We start from the raw sequence: 15,198 nt of genomic DNA on the forward strand, positions 1-15,198 counted from the left end.
CCATCAAAATAACTGATGTTAGTAGCATTTAGTTACATATCTATATTCATTTTCTCATATAGACATGTATTTTCTAACAATACATTACTGTTTAAAGTATATTCTTCAACGATGAAAACATCGTTTAGTTTGATACAAACGGAGTTTTAATATTCACTCCAATTTTTTTTTTCTTTTTTGTCAAGTTCACTCCTATTTGGAAACCTGAACAAAAAGGCTACCAAATAATTAACAAACTGATAGTAATAACAAAATTTAAAACTGCAGTTATATAGTGTAGTGATAGCCTAATCATAGATTGTTAGATAAACCTTTATTAAATAACTTATCTCTTCTTCTTTTCCATATCATAAGTCATAACTAAACTCGATCACTTTTTATTTAACAAAAAAAAAAACAACTATACGATCACTACCTCTTTTTTTTGGGTCAATAAATGCTATGAATATCCTGATAAAAATCTGTTGGCAATTTTGTTTAACAAAAAGCTTATATTTTGGGTTTGAACATATATAGATTTTTGCAGTCCATAAAGAAATGTCAATTCTATCTCTCATCTTAGTAAATAAATAATTAATTAATCATTTTTTCCAAAAAAAGCTCTAGTTCTTAATCATGGGAAGCAATGTTTTTCTTTTTCTTTGCAAAGCAGTGTATTTTTATTTTATTTTTTAAAGTTTATTATATAAATAAAAACTATGAAAATTTTCAATAGTTAAGAGAGACTGTTTTGAGATTTATAATTAATAGTGTCAATAAATGAAGACCCGAGAGACAAAAGAATGCAAACAAACGTTTGGTTGGTTGTGTGAGATCTGAAATAAATTATAAGAGAGAAAACAACATTGTGTACGTTACTAGCTAGCTATATATATATATATATATATATATATATATATATGCATATAATACATTTGGTAAAAATTGAATTTAAACCTTTGCTATATTTACTACTATCTCAACTGTGAACTGCGTATCGCTGACACCTTCAATTTAATTCTACTTGTATAAGTCGTTGGCTTTTTATTACCACTCTACAATTTTCTCTCTTATTAGTCCACATTTTAGTAAAATTATATGGGCTTACTCATGTGATCATCATCATATACTACGGTCTAGTTATATAACTAAAGAAGAATATTGAAAGAACAACTTAGTAACAAAGGAGAGCTAGAAAAGTATAGAATGCCAAATCTCGAAGATGTATAGGAATGGTCCACTGGAGGAAAAGGTGATCCATCGACTCATGGCTACACAACATAGAAAGACATGAAGCCGATCCTAGGGAGAAAGATCGATCACAAGGAAGTACCACTGTACGAAACTATATGCTTAGGGATTGGACAGTGAATTGGAACATAACCAAGGGAGGATGGAGACGGCACCAAATGTGAGTGCAGGAGGAGACTTGAGCTAGCCATCGATGTGGTCAATTCTTTGGGATATATGATCATTCAATAGAACATGTAATGTGTGCATCCAAAATATATAAAAAATTATAGAGTTTACAATCAATGAAATTTTTTTGTTAAGTTTTTTTTGTCCAAAATATGTGGAAACTTACGATCTATCGTACCATTTCACAAAATTCCCTTCATTTTTTCTAACACTTTTACGTATATATGCTTCAAAATCAAATATCAAAATAATATAAATGGAACTATTTTTATTAAAAGAAAAATCTCCATGGCTCGTTAAATTTCATCTTAATATAGTAACAATACTACTTTCTCATACATTATTTACATAAAATCAAAGAATTCAACACCTTTAAGTCCTTTGTTATAATTTTTCTTTGCAAACAACGACTTATTATAAGGTTATAGATAAAGACAGATAAAAAGATTTGTTCCAGGACATTTCTTAAATTTCATTTATATTTTCTCCCTAATATTGATACCTGCGCAGGATTTATGTGCATATACTATTACTATATATCATTAGCAATAAAATTTGACTGCTATGATGATAGATTGGTACGTATTGTTCCTTAAAATAGGGTTTGAAATTTTGCAAGTTTAATATTTGACACCTGTCGTCATTTGTCAATGAGACAAGTCATGGTTTACTTATGGAACGACGGTTGCTGCGTTCACAAATACTAGCTTTGAGATTTTGTGATATATATGTATAAGCTACGTGATATTAGACACGGAAATAGATAGATAACATGTATTAAAATTTCCAACTAATATAAAAAAATGTAATTAGTACTTACTAAATGAATTGTTTGATTTAATAAATAAATTTGGATAAAATTATCGTGAAGGAACGAACATATATATTCTTGCGTAGATATGTACATAAATAGGTATATGTCGCGTGAAACATTATACATATTTTAAATGTATAATTAGAGGAATACGATGCCGTAAACCTGAAAATGCATAATCTTAGTAATGATCGCTGATCCCATGCACTCATTCAAAACCTTGTAAAACAAGACAGCTTAAGGTGGAGAACGTGGAGGATCGAATTAATTTCAATGCAAACATATACGTAAACGACTAGTGATGATCCTAATCTACCATACCTAATTAAGGTTCCAAAACCAGAGGACGTTTACTTACGTACCAACATATTTGGGGTAGAATCTTTCTTAGAAGGGTGGACTTGATGTAGATGAAATTAACATAATGTCTAGCTTCCGTAAGATTTATCTTTGACGTTGGTGTTTGAGTTACCCTAAAATTATAGATTAGATGTTTGTGTTGTTGTCCAATAAGTTTCTCTATAAATAGAGACTTTGCTTTGTTGTAATTTATCGTACGTATCTTCTTTCTGATAAATCGATAAACCCCAAAAAAAAAAAAAAAAGTGAATCTAAATGACCCATAAATCCGGTCATTCTTTAAGAATTCAATGGCTTGGTGAGAGTTTTAGTCAATAGGTATTCTTAGAATTCAAAGTTTTATGGATAATTTTGTTACGTCAAAATATAAACCCTTTCAAAGTTCATCATTTAATCATCAGCTAATTAACTCGAAAATGCCTACAAACAAACACACAGAAAGAAACTAGAAATCATTGAAGACACAATATACAAATCTCTCATACTTAAGAAAAAAAAAAGGTTACAAAATTCTCAAAACATGGCAATTCATAAAACTCATCAAACTATAGCCATCCTTGTCCTTCTCTTTGGCGTATCGAGCAGCCAAAAACTATGCCTTTCAGAATGCAAGGCCAAAGGACCCTTCCACTGCAACAATACTCTTACATTCAACAGAACAGGATTTCCCAAAAATTTCACTTTTGGTGCAGCTACTTCTGCTTATCAGGTTTACCGATAATTTTGGCTTTCGCGGATCGAAATTTTCAACTATAACATTTATCATATCCAACATGGTTTTAATTTGTCCTTCAAAACCAGATTGAAGGTGCTGCACATAGAGCAACTAATGGATGGGACTATTTCACTCATAGATATCCAGGTCTTTAACATAAACCTTGATGTCTATGAGAAAACGTTTAAATGTTATAAACAAAAGAAAAAAGAGCTATTTATGCTCATTTTTTTTGTTTTGTTTTTGGTTATCTATATATATATATATACAGAAAAAGTTCCAGATCGCAGTACAGGAGACGTTGCTTGTAATTCGTATGAACATTATAAGGTGAGAGAGAGAGAGGCTATGAAACAATGAATCTATATTTAATTTTGTTCATCATTTTTAGTTTTAGTTTAAGTATTTAGAAATTTTTTAAAACTTTGAACAGGATGATGTCAAACTACTAAAAAGAATGAATGCTCAAGCATACCGTTTCTCAATAGCATGGTCAAGGGTCTTACCAAGTAAACATAACACGCCTCTCCATGTTCTTCATATTTTCGTTTAAGTAACAAAACAAATGTAACTCATAAAATCCAATTGTGATTATATGTTAATCTTAGAGGGAAGACTTATTGGAGGAGTGGACGAGAATGGGATCACGTACTACAACAATCTCATCAACGAGTTGAAAGCAAATGGTATAAATTCTAAATAAAGTTACTTATCTAATATCAAACATTTTAAGACATTGTTACTTAATTAACGTTTAACTTCCGTGATTATATAACAGGGATAGAACCATTTGTGACTATATTTCATTGGGATACTCCCCAGGCTTTAGAAGACGAATACGGTGGCTTCTTAAGCCCACGTATTGTGTAAGTGCATTTATATTTTACGTACGTACACTTGTTTCATGTAATAATCACATCGATCGGATCTATTTATATCTAATATGTGACATGCGTGTATGTGATGCATGAATAGGGAGGACTATAAGAACTACGCTGAGCTTCTATTCCAAAGATTTGGAGACAGAGTCAAATTTTGGATAACTTTTAATAAACCCTACTCTTACGCTGTCAAAGGTTACGGGGATGGAACATACCCACCAGGACGGTGCACTGACTGTGAAGTTGGAGGGAACTCTGGAACCGAACCTTACATTGTTGCACATCACGAAATTCTAGCTCATGCTGAAACTGTCTCTTTATACCGCAAAAGATATCAGGTATACATATTACATACACGTCGTTTAATATTAATTTCATTTGGTATAGTATTGGTAGTTTGTTATGTAAAATAAAATATGCTATATGCAGAAGTTTCAAGCTGGTAAGATAGGAGCAACCTTGATCGGGAGATGGCACATTCCACTAAACGAAAGTAGCAATCTCGACAAGGCTGCTGCAAAACGAGCGTTTGATTTTTCAGTTGGATGGTATATATATAATATATGTTCAGTTTGATATGTTTTTTTATAACAAATTCACACGTTTGCAATACTAGTTTATGATTGTATATGAAGGTTCTTGGATCCAATGGTATACGGAGACTATCCAAAGACAATGAGAGAGTTTGCTGGAGATAGGTTGCCGAGATTCACAGCTCGGGAATCAGCTTTAGTTAAAGGATCACTTGATTTTCTAGGGTTGAACTATTACATTACACGATACACAACTGACGCACCTCCTATTACTGATCCTACTAAACTTAGTGTTCTTACGGATCCACAAGTTACTATGGGATGTATGTCACACTTTTGTGTATTAATTTGTGCTTATTCTTTATGTATTGTATATATCAATTATCAAACACTCATTTTTTTCCTATAATTGGTTTCAGTCCATCGCAATGGAGTTCCTATTGGTGTTGAGGTAAGTATTGATCGACGACTTCAATATAGAATATCACATTTGACAACATTGGTTTGATTGTTTTTGGTTTTTCTTCAATGTACAGGCTCCTAGTTTCATCTACTATCCTCCAGGATTCCGACAGATTCTAAACTACATCAGAGTTCATTACAAGAATCCACTTACTTACATCACCGAAAACGGTATGTACATATATATCATTTTATATTTCATTCAAATATATGTTTTACCAAAAAAAATTATGTGTATGAATATTTGAAATATTCAGGAGTTGCTGATCTTGATCTTGGAAACGTAACACATGCAAATGCTCTCTCCGATCATGGACGAATTCAGTTTCTTTGCAGCCATCTTTCTTGTCTTAAATGCGCCATTGCGTGAGTTACTTAATTGATCGGATAACTATATATAGAAATGCATGTTAATACGCTAAATTAAACATTGTGTTTTTGTATTATAGAGATGGAAGTAACGTAGCAGGATATTTTACATGGTCATTGATGGACAACTACGAATTTGGAAATGGTTACACTCTTCGGTTTGGTATGAATTGGGTCAACTTCACTAATCCTGCTGATCGACAAGAGAAAGCTTCTGGAAAATGGTTCTCTAGGTTTATCGCAAAGCGGAAACCATTGATGTAGATCAATTCCATGTATATATAGTAACCTTGAATTTAAGATTGTATAGTTCTCTCTAGACAAACTATGAGAAAACTGCCCATTGATTTGTTAATTCATTTTAGATGGAGAAACAAATTATTTAATTAACTTGTGTGTCAGTTTATCTTTCAGCTTTATGCAATAATTTGTTTGATTGACGTTTATAAAAAGACACAGAATTATAATGTATAATCTGATTCTCATACAGAATTTATGATTTAGGTAGTCGCAATTTTTGAATTAATAAGACAAGATATTTTAGTAGTTCTCATACAAACTATGTGTGCATATATACATAATAACGAGAGATTCAATTGCGTTTGTCGACATTATTTGTAATATACAACTCTAATATTATATAAAAAAAAAAGTATACCAGTATTTGATAGGGGGCCTAGTTTCTGGTAGCCCTGGGCACGAAGCGAATATTCGGAAAATTTGTGATATTTGTTATTTGCTTCGCTTCGATCGAATAGTTGATTTTGCTATTTGCTTCGATTCGTAAATTTTCGAGTATTTGGAACTTCGAATATTCGAATATTTTTCGTAATATTTGCGAATTACTTGCTTCGCTTCGCTTCGACCCATCTAATTTTTTTTGAAACAAAAAAACATATTAAACAGAAATATAAAGTGCAAAATATGAAATATTAGAGGTTTTTATTTGACATATTTTCAAAATAAGAAGGAAATGTAACCACCGTCCATAGAATTCTCACATTTTATTTTTAATAATGATTTTTCTTGTAAAGTTTTATTTGCTTAAAAACAACATTTAGCAACAACAAAAAACCCAACGAGCCAAAATATAATAATTTGAATAATAGGCCTATCAGATATATACCCAAATCTATAAATACACATATTATATATATTATATGTATTAGATAATAATTTATATTTATACATATATATAAATATACGAAGCGAAGCGGATATTCGACACTAAAAAAATCAATATTTGTTATTTGCTTCGGTTTTTACGAATACTAGATTTTCATATTTGCTTCGATTCAATATCTTATAGATATTTGAATTTTTCGAATCGAATCGAAACGAATATCGAAGCGAAGCGAATCTAACGAATATTTTGCCCAGGGCTAGTTTCTGGAACGATTAATCGGAAACTATAGTAAATTCTTTACTTGTTTTCAAAAAAATTATAAATAGATAACAAAACACATAAATAGATTATATATATATACGAAATATTCAGATTATCATGTTTATTATCCAAAAATAACAATGCTGAATCATAGAATCATTAGATACTGATACATATATTGATAAATGTTGAAACTATTGTATGTGCAAAACAAATTAAGAAACAAAGTGTATACACATATATATATATTGATATAGTCTTTTAATTAATTGGAGAGGTAAGACCTTCTTGAGAAGAAAGTGAGTGTAGAGGTTGGTGTCTCCTTGAAGATATTGAAGATAGTGATGGAACTTTCTTGAAAGAAGGTCTCTTTTTGAGAGTCTTCATCGTTCTCCTCGCTTGTATCGCCTTCAAAGCCGGCGCTGCTCTCTCCTTGAGCTTCAAGACTATGAAGAAGAGGATGCGGTAACACACAAGGATCAACACGATCGCTGATAAGTCCCACCACTTTGAATGTGTGACTTGTACTCCGAATATCTTGTTTATCACTTGCTCTCCTGTCATCTTTGGTTCCCCCGCAAACATTGGATCAAACTCTAGACCAAGAAAATCGTTCTTGTATGCTCCCTGCAGGTCAAAAGAAGATATATAAACATGTTAACTTTTATATTCTTCAAGTTAAACGCTTCAATAGGTGTATTGAATGGTTCTTGTGAATAAGGCAAAGAGAGTACCTGAATTGCCCAAGAACCATAGCTCATGAAGGAAATCGGGTAACGCCAGAAAACTTTAGGAAGATCGGGAAGTAGACGGAAGAATCCAGAAGTCATCATGATGATTCCCTGTAAGAAACCAAGAATCAAGAACACTGTTTAGGAGCAGGTGAAGAAGAAACTTAAAAAAAAAACAAAACAAAACAGAGGATCTTGAAACAGAGGATCTTGAAACAGAGAGAGAGGGTTTCTTACAATGATGCCAGCTCCAGTGATTAGACCCATCAAGAAATTTGGAACAAGAGAAGCTACAACCATCATGAGACTCTCAATGACTGAGACAGAGAAGAATATGTTGAGACAGAAGAAAGCCCAATGCGAGACTCCAGGACGGAACTTGACCATGTTGTAAGTAATACTCCCTGTGATGAGCGCAATCGCCACCAAGAACGGGAAAGAAGAGACGTAATTCGATATTATATAAACCGAAACGCCGTAGTAACCACTCAATCTTTCTTTATAGAACACTTTCATTTCTTCGATGAAAGAAGGAAACCCTCCAATGGACATGAAAGTCATGAAACCGGTAATGAATCCACCGCAAGAAACCCGAGCCAAGATCGATGTGTAGCTGTGTCCCACATCGTAAAAGATCGTCCCGACACAGAACGATACCACAATGTAGATCACAATTCTTGACCAGTAGTATCCAATATCGCGGCACATGTTCACAAATGATCTCTTAGTTAAAGTTCGTAGCTGTTTAAACCATGTCGCTTCGCTTCCCTTTCTCACTTCCATCGCATTATGTCCTTCCTGTAAAACCAACAACACAGAAGTTTTCAGTAACCACTTGTCTGGATTCTTGAATGAACGGGATAGGGGAAGAGTTTGCTTACCATGCTAGCTAACTCACGGATCCGAGATTTCGCGGATTTCGCATAGATTGAACGACGGTAATTCTCAACAAGCCTAGCTTTGATCTCAGATGTTGCTAGATTCATCAAAGGATCTGATGTAGCTGGTGTCTCCTGCAATAAAAGATTAAGTCTCTCAACTCGAAAGAATCTACAATTTTACAGTGTTCTTCAGAGAGTTTAAAAGATCTTTTAGATATCTCACCCGAATCCTCTGAGATCCTTTGAGTGTAGCTGTAACAGTATCAAAATCTGAGTTAATACATCTTAGGAAATGGTCAGAAGGATTCCGTTTCTTCGGGCAAGGGAACCCCGCTTCAGCAAAGAACTGCAGACAAAATAAGTTAGTGTTTAGCGATCAGACAACAATTCTTGAAAACCAAGAAAGATCTCAGTACTGTTTTTACCTCAACAGCAAACTTGGATTCACCAAAATAAACAGTCTCGCCACTAGAGAGCAAGAAGAGATCATCAAAGAGAGCGAAAACTTCGCTACTAGGCTGATGAATGGAGGAAACAATGGTTCTACCGCCATCCCGAGCAATGTTCCTTAGCGTTTGAATCACAAAGAAAGCAGAAGCACTGTCCAAACCGCTAGTGGGTTCATCAAGAAACAAAATCTGCGGCCGCGTTAAGATCTCCAACGCGACGCTGACACGTTTCCTCTCGCCACCACTGACTCCTCTGGAGTGCCAGTTACCTATGACTCTGTCTGCACAATCTTGAAGACCAAGCTCAATTATAGTTCCTTCAACAATGTCATTGACTTCTTCTTTGGTCAAATCACTTGAAAGCCTTAGATGAGCTGAGTATGTAATTGTCTCCCTCACCGTTAGTGTTCCCATCAAAATATCCTCTTGTGTTACATAAGCCTATCCATACACATATAATCTCAATAACAAAATCCTAAAACACCAAAACTAAATAAAATTGGATATAAGATTAATACTTACGACGAGGCCGTAGTCTAGTCTTGCCTTCTTCCCATTCAATAGAAGATTACCAGTCATAATCACGTTTCTTGCGAGTCTACCTAATATACATAAGATGATCATTCGGATACAATTATACTAAAATTAGATTTAAGATCTCATCATAACCAAACTTTAAGAGAATTCATAAATAGATATTGGTAATAAGATTGACTATATGTTATGATATCTATTAAAATATATATGTGTATCACTCCAAAACGTACCTGCGAGAGAATCAAGAAGAGTGGACTTGCCGGATCCGGAAGGACCCATAATGGCCATGATCCGACCAGGTTCAGCATGACCGTTAAGTCCATCAAGCAACCTTCGAGTCGGACCACCACTAAAGTTTGGTATAACAACCGTCAAGTCTTCCCAGGCCAAGTAGGCACCACGAGCAATCTCTGCCGGAGGAGGTGGACGCCGGCCATTGCTCGTACTCTCTACTTCCATTTGATCTCGTGAAAAGATCAAAACTTACTTAGAGAGAGGAAGAGAGAGAGAGAGAGTTCTTTTTGTATCTTGTTCGTCTATAAATGTATATTGGTTGGAAGAGTGAATGAATTATAAAGATAAGTGATTAAATCTTTGTAGGCCGAAAGAGATTTGTGTGTTTCTTAGGTGAGAGAGAGCATAGCAACAATCAACAAACAACTAATTACATTTAATGGGTGGCTTTAATATGATAACCAAATATATGGATATACGTCTATAAGATATAGTTCTTAAGCACATTAAATGTGAGATGTGAAGGAGGAGGAGGAGGTGTTGTTAATAAGATTTATATACAATCGTCGTCGTCCATGTGTAGTAAAGTAAACCACCCACCACTTATTTATAGACGTATGAATCGTATATATGTATGTATGAAATATTTTACATAACTTTATACATATGTCGGTTATTGCCGATTAATTAATTGGTCCCTCACAAGAAATTTCGCCACGGATAGCAAATGATATTTTTTTAGTAAAAATAATTGATGCTATGCTACTAATTCAAGGGAATGATAACGATAGTTTTGATAAAATTTTATCGTTTGTTCACAACTGAAGATTGTATAAACTACTCTTTCGTGTTTTTTTCTGTACCTAGAGCTATCTAGGAAAGTAATATTATGGTGATTAATTACTGAAGAATTGTTATAGATAAAAGTATGAAACTAAGTGTTATTTGGTTGAAAATGTTAAAATCAAAGAGGAACTGATAAATGTTGATGATATGAATGAGGTAGAGAGAAGAAGAAGCTCACAAGGAGTCTTTGTTTACAGGTGTTTAAATGAAAAGGGGAAAGGAATTGAATGCGTGGTAGTTGCCGATTTATATAAGTTATTTTTTGTATTATGCTTCATTATTATTTTCTTTTTCGGTTTTTGTCGTTCATATTTATTATCTTCATGATTTTATTTCTCTGTGTTTTATCTCTTTAGCTTTTAGGTGTGGCTTTGTCTAACACTATATTTCTAACCAAGATCTATTACTTACTTGCTAATTATGTCTGATACTAGTTTTACTAATTTCCTTGGTTTTTATACTAAACTAAGTAGCAGCTACGTTTAACAAAGTTTTGGGTACAGCTTAAGAAAAGAAGATTTCCGGAAATGAGATAGAAACCCAGATTCTAAAAATCAAACAGAAACTATTAAGGTACGATCTTATCAAAGAAGTTTACTCTTGTTGGAATAATGTAAAAAGAAAGAAGCCTTTTTTTGTTTTTTTTTATTACATCAAAAGCAGAAAGTGAAGTACATATAAGAAAAAAAAACATAACTGTTCCAACGGTTTCACATATACTTTAGATTTTTCTTTTCTTTTAGTAAATGCAGCAGTAGTTTTCAGTGTATACGGTTTTTAGCCATTATACATAAAAAATTAATGCACAACAAAGGCTTTTACTGGTAACCATTAGAGGAACAAAAGGAAAAAAAACAAAAAGAACAACGGAATAAACAATTTTTGAGGAATGAAAGGAAAACATGCAGAGAATAACAAAATAATAAATGGTAACCAAACAATAACACTATCTTTTATAATATATTTGATTAAATAAATCAACTTTTAATAATAATACTAGATATAATTTATATATAATGAATTTGACACTAATTTTAAAATATATTTTTGAATGAATTTAAATATTTAATGTTAAAAATTAATAATTTATATTAACCTATTATAGATTATAGTAATTTTTATTTGTTATTTATGATATAAACATCTCTTAAATATGTTTTACTATCCATACAAATTTTAAATAATGTATAGTAAGATTTTTTAACATGAAATTCATATTATAAATATTTTTTAATGTCAATACATGATAAAAATATGAAAAATATTATATTATGAGATAAAAATATTATTAATAAATATTTTTTTATTTATTTTAAAATAAAAAACGAATTTTAATATTTGTTCTTTTTTTTGTTTCATTTGTTCCTCGTCAATTTTGGAGAGGAACATTTTTGTTCTATTGTTCCTCATTTTGTGAGGAATGTAGAGGAATAATGTGGAAAAATGATTCCTTGTAAATGGTAAAAAAAATTGAGGAATGAAGAGGAATGTCACATTCCTTATCATTTTTTTCCTAAATCATGGTTACCGATCGAAGCCAAAGTGTATATTAGAGGATTGATTCGTACAAACGAAATCATGCATCCTGTGAGTATCAACTAGCAAGCAAAGTACGACCCGCTCTCTTTTTCCTCCCAATCATCAACCTTTCATGACTTCTGTTTTCATATATATATATATATCGCAATTTACCAAAGTTCAACTAATTCACATGTTACATGTACAAGTTTGTTTTTTTAGTTGAGGTTGGTTTTTCATTTTCAAGTTCTTCCACGAATCAATAGAGAATGAAAATTAAAACATCTTCCTCATCCAATGTTTGTCCTTTTTTACCAACACAAAGCATTTAAACAGATCTCATCATGGTATTTAAACGCAAACAATCCCCTCCCATACAAAGGCATACGATTAAACAACGATAAAGCAACCAAACCCTAATTAACCGCAAAAAAAATAATATTGTCCAACACTCAGCGCCTTGTTTCCATACCTTACAGATAAGAGTGAGAATCCCCGATACTGAGAGCTGTGGAAACAACTCTCCACATCAAATCATACAATCAGTAACGTCTTCTCGGGCTTCGTGAACGCCTTCCAGACCTGCAAAAGACCCAGAGAGAATCCAGTGATCAATGGGTGATGAATAAAAAGAGAGGTGCACCTACTTGAGTAGTCACATTGTGATTGATTCATTAGTATAAGGACAGAATAGCTTGTAAGTGGTTAGGAAAATAAAGTACTCTGTTAATGGTTAAAAGGTTTGGCATACATAATCTTTTCAGTCTAAATATTCAAGACTACACTTCATCTAACCATAGATTTCAGGCAACTCGTGGTACTGAGTTAATGAGAGGCAAAACAGAAGAGAAATTAGGTTACCAACCTCTGGTTCTTTCTCCACTGAGATCCACCAGCAATGGGACCATTGCTGAATGCCCAGTCAACACTGACATTCTGCGTTAGAAGCTCCGCCCCATTCATTGCTGAAATAGCCTTCTGTGCTTCTTCTTTCTTCTCATATTCTATCAAAGCATAGCCCTGATCACGACAAGGCAAACATGATTATCATACTCAGGCAAACTGATCATATACTCCCATTCTAGAACACAGCTTATCATCATACTGGGGATTTCATTCTGATACATAGTATATGGATTAACACATAAAGTATGTCTAAGAGGAGTGTCATATAGGATAAAACAGCATTGCAACTTACAGAAAACATCTGTTGTATAACAGAGCAAAGTTTTACATATCATTTATGCCTCTCCATTTCTAATACTTAAGCATTAATGCATTATATTTGATTTAACACATAAACATATGTTAGATAGTAGAGTCATCTTGGACAAAATAGTATTGCACTCTACAGAATATCACATCTCTAACCTCCATCATGAATAAATCTAACATACCAAAAACTTAACTTCACTATAGCAAACCAAACGGCTGTTAAACCCATCAAGACCCACTAAGAACAAATGAAAAACTCCATACCTTGACAAAACCAGTACGACGATCGAGATTGAGATGTAGATTCTTTATCTCCCCAAAATCACCAAAAGCATTGAATAAATCATCATCCTGTGCCTCCTCATGAACTCCAGAGACCAAAATAATCCATCCTTCAATGGCTACACATAAACACGAAGAACAGGTCATCCAAAACAGTTCCAAACCTTTATTTCCCATCAAAGAAACTATATTCAGCTCTCACAGACTACAGTTCAGTTTAACTAAAATCTCTAAAGTAGAAGTCTTTAGTCAGTAGATAAAAAGGTTACAAACTAATTCAAGAGTAATCTCATAAAAAAACACTTCTAGGTCAAACTGAATCCAAGCTACAAGGGTATTTGATAAACCCTAGAACCAAATTACTCACACAAATCAATCAGCGACGCAAGGAATCAGTAATCTCACACTACAAACACCTAATTAGAAGCAGCGAACGAAGAAGGGACTGAGAGAAATTACATCTCTGTGGACCAGAACCGCCGTCAGAACCGAGTGATTCGAAATCGCGCGATGAAAGATGGCGCTGACGATCGGAATCTCTCTCCTCGCGAAACCCACGGCCTTTGGTCTTCCTCTGCGGAGCTGATTCGCCATTTGCTCCGGCAATAGCCGACTTAAGCCTAGGTTGTCCGGCGCGTGGAGAAACATCGGCGGGGTCAACTGCTGTACCTTCTTCATCCATAAGGTCATCCTCCTCTGGCTCGAAATCGACTGCTTCTGACTCTATGTTCGCCATAACTTCCGCCTCCGGTAGCTTCCCGATCGATCTCTTCCCGTTCCGCCGACTTGATTTTGTTTCCTTTGTTTTTGGGGACGGAGCTTTCTTCTATCTTCGATATTTCTCTGCCTGTGGTTTATAGGAAGTTAGATTGGGCCTTTTATGGGCTTTCGACTTTCAATATTTAATTGGCTTTTTCTCACGCTTGCGTATTTGATTTCTAATTTTGTAAACCGGCCTTAATTTAGATTAAACTATAAAAAAATTGGTCAGCAATGTTCTTGATGTAGATCCTAGTTCTTATATGTAAAATGAAAATTTGATGGCTACAAAACCTTTTTAGGTTAATAGAGGTAGATTTAAAATTAGAAATTCTAACTATCACAAAATAAAATAAAAACCAAGTTAAAAAGATACATCTTATTATCTATTTTAGTTTATCATCGTATAACGGTATAACCGTATAAGTATACATCTATATATATAAAGTTAACTTTTTCTCTCTTCTCCTTAAGCCACATTATCATCCACCTCATTTTATTATTTAATTTTTAAAATTAATTATACAATTTTATCATTTAATTTTAATATTTAAACCTATGTAAATAAGTTTTTCAAAAAAGAATATGAAAGGTCTTTTTTAAATTATATATTATAAGACTAAAAAGATAATTGATTAAAAGTTAAAAAAACTTACTAATTATCGATTATCTTAACAAATATATAAATAATAGATTATAGTTTTTAGTGAATGTTTAAAATACAAATATATAAATAATAGATTATAGTTTTTAGTGAATGTTTAAAATATATATATGATTATATTTACACAATATAAAGCTAAATATAATGAGATTTAACGGGAATA

General features: G+C 33.0%; 3 protein-coding genes across 3 annotated transcripts; 1 reads left to right on the plus strand and 2 right to left on the minus strand.

Annotated features, from left to right (window-relative positions):
* Window positions 1-3,085: 3,085 nt before the first annotated feature.
* On the plus strand, window positions 3,086-5,866 carry LOC17900266 (myrosinase 4). Its single transcript, XM_006306078.2, has 13 exons — window positions 3,086-3,281; window positions 3,374-3,434; window positions 3,559-3,617; window positions 3,721-3,796; window positions 3,896-3,973; window positions 4,066-4,153; window positions 4,263-4,506; window positions 4,598-4,716; window positions 4,804-5,024; window positions 5,121-5,152; window positions 5,238-5,334; window positions 5,421-5,529; window positions 5,613-5,866. The coding sequence occupies exons 1-13, from the start codon at window positions 3,093-3,095 to the stop codon at window positions 5,794-5,796; spliced, it is 1,557 nt and encodes a 518-aa protein (XP_006306140.2). The 5' UTR covers window positions 3,086-3,092; the 3' UTR covers window positions 5,797-5,866.
* A 1,159-nt stretch (window positions 5,867-7,025) lies between these two features.
* Window positions 7,026-10,061, minus strand: LOC17896651 (ABC transporter G family member 12). The gene is made up of 8 exons (XM_006306858.2): window positions 9,748-10,061; window positions 9,503-9,582; window positions 8,957-9,421; window positions 8,755-8,877; window positions 8,532-8,663; window positions 7,888-8,448; window positions 7,654-7,761; window positions 7,026-7,546 (listed from the first exon to the last, which is right to left on the minus strand). The coding sequence occupies exons 1-8, from the start codon at window positions 9,974-9,976 to the stop codon at window positions 7,181-7,183; spliced, it is 2,064 nt and encodes a 687-aa protein (XP_006306920.1). The 5' UTR covers window positions 9,977-10,061; the 3' UTR covers window positions 7,026-7,180.
* Window positions 10,062-12,378: 2,317 nt separating this feature from the next.
* LOC17900225 (RNA-binding protein Y14) lies at window positions 12,379-14,438 on the minus strand. Its single transcript, XM_006305570.2, has 4 exons — window positions 14,072-14,438; window positions 13,595-13,731; window positions 12,981-13,135; window positions 12,379-12,697 (listed from the first exon to the last, which is right to left on the minus strand). The coding sequence occupies exons 1-4, from the start codon at window positions 14,346-14,348 to the stop codon at window positions 12,658-12,660; spliced, it is 609 nt and encodes a 202-aa protein (XP_006305632.1). The 5' UTR covers window positions 14,349-14,438; the 3' UTR covers window positions 12,379-12,657.
* Window positions 14,439-15,198: the final 760 nt, after the last annotated feature.

Source organism: Capsella rubella, unplaced genomic scaffold (genome assembly GCF_000375325.1).
Source record: "Capsella rubella cultivar Monte Gargano unplaced genomic scaffold, Caprub1_0 scaffold_1, whole genome shotgun sequence".
Classification (NCBI taxonomy): Eukaryota; Viridiplantae; Streptophyta; class Magnoliopsida; order Brassicales; family Brassicaceae; genus Capsella; species Capsella rubella.